The sequence below is a fragment of the Adelges cooleyi genome, unplaced genomic scaffold (genome assembly GCF_023614345.1).
Source record: "Adelges cooleyi isolate 19-005CV unplaced genomic scaffold, UGA_ACOO_1.1 ACOO_flye_CR_arks_rails_tigmint_CR_PRNA_108, whole genome shotgun sequence".
Classification (NCBI taxonomy): Eukaryota; Metazoa; Arthropoda; class Insecta; order Hemiptera; family Adelgidae; genus Adelges; species Adelges cooleyi.
Genome location: NW_026095761.1, coordinates 9,937,994 through 9,943,366, shown reverse-complemented (window position 1 = coordinate 9,943,366; position 5,373 = coordinate 9,937,994). Strand labels below are relative to the sequence as shown.

Genomic DNA, 5,373 nt, shown 5'->3' with positions numbered 1-5,373 from the left:
ATACACAATTTATCATTTCATGATTAAAACTAGATGGTTAATGATTACAAACGTAATCATGATTATCTTATTGTTATCGAGCTTGTAATTTAATCATAATGTAATCAATTACACTCAACGCTGATTTCTATTATACCAAAACTTATAGGTTATACTCGTGAGTTATTAATTAAAATATTATGTTACACGTTAATTAATCAAATTGAAGTAGATCCTTTGCGAAATAAACACTTTGAGCTTTATTTATATACAATTAGTTATAATGCAATACACAAAAAACCCACACCACTCGTTTGATCGACGAACGCTATAACGCTTACCTACACTACCATGCTGATCACTTCAGAATGAGTGGCCACAATAAAATAAAGATTACTTAAGTACGGATATAATGAACATAATTTGTGTGAAATTTGTTTGTGTTATTATAATATTATGGGTAATTTATTTTTGGTTTCATGTTATATAGTTATTGATTACACAGTTTAATTTTACGTGCTATGGATTTATGTTAATTTATTTTGTGTTTTACTATACGCAGGTATGATGAAAGATATAATATATAATTTATTTCCTCGTCGCCTCATAGCGGTCTTGGTGTTTGGAAAAGAATAAGTAGGTAAAAAATGTGTTTTCAGGTTGCCGTTGAATCAGAACTAGCAAGTAGATAAAAATAGTTGTCAATAATCAAACAAGACGAAATGATTTATGTTGTACACAATTTGAGGATGTAAAATATATGTATATCGTGAAAATCAAAACCAATGTAAAACGACACGCCTAATATAATGTGCTCGGCAATTACCTAAGTTTTTTCCCTTTTAACACCACTAAGGTTTGTGAGACTTAAACGCAAAAAAAAAAAAAAGCTATTCAGCAAATATTAAATTGATCTTCTGTAAAAGATATCAAACTCTACTCAACCCCAACTCGCTAAGTATGTGTCGCACAAAAACTTATCATTCGTTTGCGGTGGTCACCGTTTGAACTAATAGCATTATCAGTTAGTCCTGAAAAATAGTGTGTATATATTGTTTAATGTGTATACTATAAACGTAAAATAATTTAATAAGTATATAACGTAATAAATACAATTTTACAACAATGGTAAAGTAGTGATAGGTTCATAAAAGTGTTTAATACTATAAATTGTCTGTAAAAAGAGGTAAAGTTATGTAACGACAATTAGTTTTTGGAAGTTACAACTCCCGCAATATAATTACTAGGTAATAATAAGTAATATTGAGTAATAATAAAAAAAAATTAACATTAATATTTAATGGTCAGTGGAAATATTTTACATACTATTAAAAATCAATACTACTGTATAGTATCTGACATCTGAGAGTCCTGAAGTACCTGTGAGATGGATACAGATTGTGAAAGGAACAAAGTATTGTATTTGACGGCGTGATGATGAAATTTCCGGTCAAAAATTGTTTTACAGCTGAAACTCCAGACAAACTCGAATATAGTTTTCAGTTCGTGTTTCCGGTCCGGAAGGGTTTCGCTATTTTTATCATTCTTCTACCACTCTCATGAAGCAAAAAACTAATAATATTACTGTCGCAACCGTGTTGAAAAGTTTTGTATGTGCACTCGGCGGGCCGCGGCATCGTTCCGGAACTATAAGCTTCAGCAAGTTGTATTCGCATTGCCGTATATTATACAAGGAAAACATTTGTACCATTTTCAAAATATAAAACTCTGATATCCGTCATTTTAATGGTAAAATCCAAACATGGTAGAGTGCTTTTAAAAACTTTCGCAATCCAACAGCAGCTTACACGCTTAAACGCACAATTTCTATTTGAATAAAAATAAGAAAAAGAATAAAACCATACAGGTATAGCAATAAAGTGTTTGATAAACTTACAGTTTGATTTTGTTTTAATCTCATTCAAACTGTTTAACTACTTTTACAACCTTGCAAATAATAATTATCGAACGTTGTAAAAACTAGAACAAAATAAAAAAAAGTTTTATTTTTTTTATGATTATGGTAATACTAATAAAAATCGTATTGAAAGTTTATAATAAACATAATCATATTGTAGAAATGTATATTACATACATTCTTGCACAATAAGTAGGAATAGTAGTCTACAGACTACTGTGCTCTTTCATGCCCTACTAAGATGGAAAAGTGGAGCTTTATCAATGTTAATATAAGTGATCGTATCGATCTCATAGACATTATAAATTGATGTTATGTAAATCATAAAACAAAATATGTATTATTTTAAACTGATAATGATAAATATCTAACCTTAAATTTCTGCATTTTCAAAAATGTACGTATTATCCATTTTTACGCACAATTAATATAATATTACAACAAAAATCAAAATAGTGCAATTTAAAAATAAACTTTTTACATTTAATTGCTACAATATATGGCGACCAATGATATTACAATACCATAATCATTGTAATTATCCGCTTTGTTTTCTACATTTTATTGTTGCTGATTGTCATTCACTATTGATATTATATATTTAACTACTAGAACAATTAACACTTCATAGGAATGGGTGATATTTTAGTGACGTCCATAAGCAGCCATATAGCAAAACAAATTTAAATTTAATTAGCTTGTACACACATTTTTTAGTAGACAGTCATTGTTAATATACTTAGTCTATTGTGTATAAAGTAATTACACAAAAACGTGACTATAAGTATTGAAGCGCGCTTAATATAAATATACTGATCTGTTTCAATTTAATAAAGTTAACTAGTTTTCCTTATATTTTTTTCAAAAATCGTGGGCACCGTTTTTTTTTAGGTAATTAAAGCTTTTTTAATAAAAGTCACAGTTATTATGTTTAAATACTTTTAATTGAAATTATAAACGCTGTAACGTTTTAATTTTGAGTGATGTTTTTTTAAAACTTAATTTTGTTTATAGCTAACCAAAATGCAAGGTTTCAAGATTTTGTGTATTGCAACATGCACTCTTTTAGTAAGTACTATGACAATATTATAATTGTGTATATTTACATACTTCTAGGAAAAAAATATATACATTTATTTTTTGTCGTAGGTATTAGATGTGCTAGAGGCTGTTGATCAAGAATCAGTCAAAGATGTTAATACCCCTACTGGTAATATGCCTTTAATATATATATATATATATAACATTTATACTATGTTAATTTGTTAGTATAAATTATAATTATACAACAATAGCTTATAAATAATAGTAACGCGATTGTTTTTATATTTATTACATAAGTTATAACAGTTATAACTGTAACTAAAAACAACCACTATATTTTGACAATATTAGTAATAGTTAGAATTTACTAATTGTTTAACGTACTTGCTAATTCTAATATATAAAGAAAACTTATGTATGTTACAATTATAAACATATGGTGTTTATGTATTTTATTTATTTTTATAAAGCTGGTATAATAAAAAAAAAACACTAACCTTAAATTTTCAGAAGCATTCCAAGATAAAAAAGAAGGCAAAATGCAGAAGGCATCATCATACTTTGGAAATGTAGCTGAAAGTATCAAAAGTAAAATGAATAAAGCAAAAATTAGTAAAGGTTCGAATTTTATAGTAAAATTTATGTTATTCAATTTCCAAATAATTATAGAAATTTCGTCAAAACATTTAACATGTGATTAGAATATGTAAGAAAATAGAAATTCAAAACGCATTACTAAAAAATGTAAATTCGAGATCATTATTAAGTTTTAACGTACAATCTTATAACTTAATATAATATAAAAAAACAATAATATGTAATCTAGTACAAAAAATTCAATCAAATACAAAAATGTTTGGATTCATAAAATATTATTAAGTTAAATTAAACAAAATAAACATACAAGTAAAATAATTTGGTTTATACTTTCTACTGAACTACTTCTATTTTTGGTTCTTTTAACTAAAACGACAAGACTAACTAAGTTATTTTTAAGTATTTATTTACTTACAGCCATTAACTTACTAATATTAAAATTTTATTTTTAATTAATTTTTGTTTTAATAGCACAAGCTGATGGAAATGTAGAACCTACTAAACCTATCTCAAGTCAGTAAAAATTCGAAAGAGAATAATATATTAATATTGATATGAGTGTGTATGAATTTTGTTTAATGATTCAAACAATTTAGGTAAAATGACAACAACCTTCACACAGGCCAAAAATGCATTGAAAACTAATTTCCAGGAAAATGCCAGTAAACTGAGGACAGGACTCCACAGAACCAAAGAAATAAGAGGTACGTTATTTAAACGATAAAATAAAGATACAAGGACAATAATTTGGTTTAGAATTTTTACTTAACTACTTCTAATTTTGGTTATTTTAACTAAAACGGTAAGACTAACTAAGTATAAAATATAGTAATTAATAGTAAAAGAACTTCAGAATAATTATCAATTGTAAATGTTTTTAGATATAATGAAGTGTGACCACGGCTTTGGCTTAAGTCTAGTTGTTTTTTATTTTGTATGAGAAAATATAACTAATGCGACAATATATCGTAAACTTATTATTTCCTAGTTGAATAACATCATGTTAATCACCCGTTATAACTTAAACGACCATTGAGTATTGATCATTGACTGTAAACAATTTAAGAATTACAACTATGTTATTTTTAAGTATTTACTTACTTAGCGCCATTAACTTTCTAATATTTAAATTTGATTTTTAATTATTTTTTTTTTTAACAGAACAAACTGATGGAAATGTAGAAACTACTAAACCTATCTCAAGTCAGTAAACATTTGAAAGAGAATAATATATTAATATTGATATGCGCGTGTATGCATTTTGTTAATAGATTCGAACAATTTAGGTAAAATGCCAACAAACTTCGAACGGGCCAAAAATGCAGTTAAAATTAATTTGCAGGAAAATGCCGCTAAACTGGGGACAGGACTCAACAGAGCCAAAGGTACATTAATGCAAAAAATGAAAAAAAATGCACCAATAGCTAAAGGAAAAGGCAAAAACGAGGAAGTAAAAGGCCAAGACGATGTACTAGAATAATAATTGTCATATTATTATTTTGTCGATTAAGACACTTTAAAACAATATTATTAAACTTTTAATTTTATGTAAGCCAAATATTTTATTTACCTTATTCGATTGCATAAAAGTATAATTATAGCTATTGTAGGAAGGTTGATTTTAAACCCTACATAAATCGTTTTTGTATGCGGTTTGTAAAAATCAGAAATCAATGTCGAATGTATAAAATGTTAATTTCAGTGTTTTAAAATTATAATTGAAAATAACAATAAATTAGGCGGGCAGTTCATTTTTGCTATTTTAAAAAATAGGTTGGGTTTCCAACACGTAGTCATAGCGTATAAATACGATATATCTATTGATGGGTTTGTTA

General features: G+C 26.7%; 1 protein-coding gene across 3 annotated transcripts; it reads left to right on the top strand.

The window, feature by feature from the left end:
• Positions 1 to 2,621: 2,621 nt before the first annotated feature.
• LOC126841913 (uncharacterized) lies at positions 2,622 to 5,090 on the top strand. 3 transcript variants are annotated; one of them, XM_050578731.1, is made up of 8 exons: positions 2,622 to 2,788; positions 2,912 to 2,965; positions 3,047 to 3,107; positions 3,452 to 3,559; positions 4,010 to 4,051; positions 4,135 to 4,242; positions 4,700 to 4,741; positions 4,825 to 5,090. In XM_050578731.1, the coding sequence occupies exons 2-8, from the start codon at positions 2,921 to 2,923 to the stop codon at positions 5,016 to 5,018; spliced, it is 600 nt and encodes a 199-aa protein (XP_050434688.1). In that variant the 5' UTR covers positions 2,622 to 2,788; positions 2,912 to 2,920; the 3' UTR covers positions 5,019 to 5,090. The 3 variants fall into 3 exon arrangements, with proteins under 3 accessions (XP_050434688.1, XP_050434678.1, XP_050434669.1); XM_050578721.1 differs by having other exon boundaries at positions 2,627 to 2,785; positions 2,910 to 2,965; positions 4,810 to 5,090; XM_050578712.1 differs by having other exon boundaries at positions 2,627 to 2,788; positions 4,810 to 5,090.
• The last annotated feature ends 283 nt before the right edge of the window (positions 5,091 to 5,373 follow it).

What these genes read in the sequence shown, in the direction of transcription:
- LOC126841913 (XM_050578721.1), top strand. Translation starts at nt 2,921, where the DNA reads ATGCAAGGTTTCAAGATTTTGTGTATTGCAACATGCACTCTTTTA. An exon ending in TAAAGCAAAAATTAGTAAAG is followed by an intron (nt 3,560 to 4,009) that starts GTTCGAATTTTA and finishes TTGTTTTAATAG; the next exon opens with CACAAGCTGATGGAAATGTA. An exon ending in AACTACTAAACCTATCTCAA is followed by an intron (nt 4,742 to 4,809) that starts GTCAGTAAACAT and finishes TTTTGTTAATAG; the next exon opens with ATTCGAACAATTTAGGTAAA.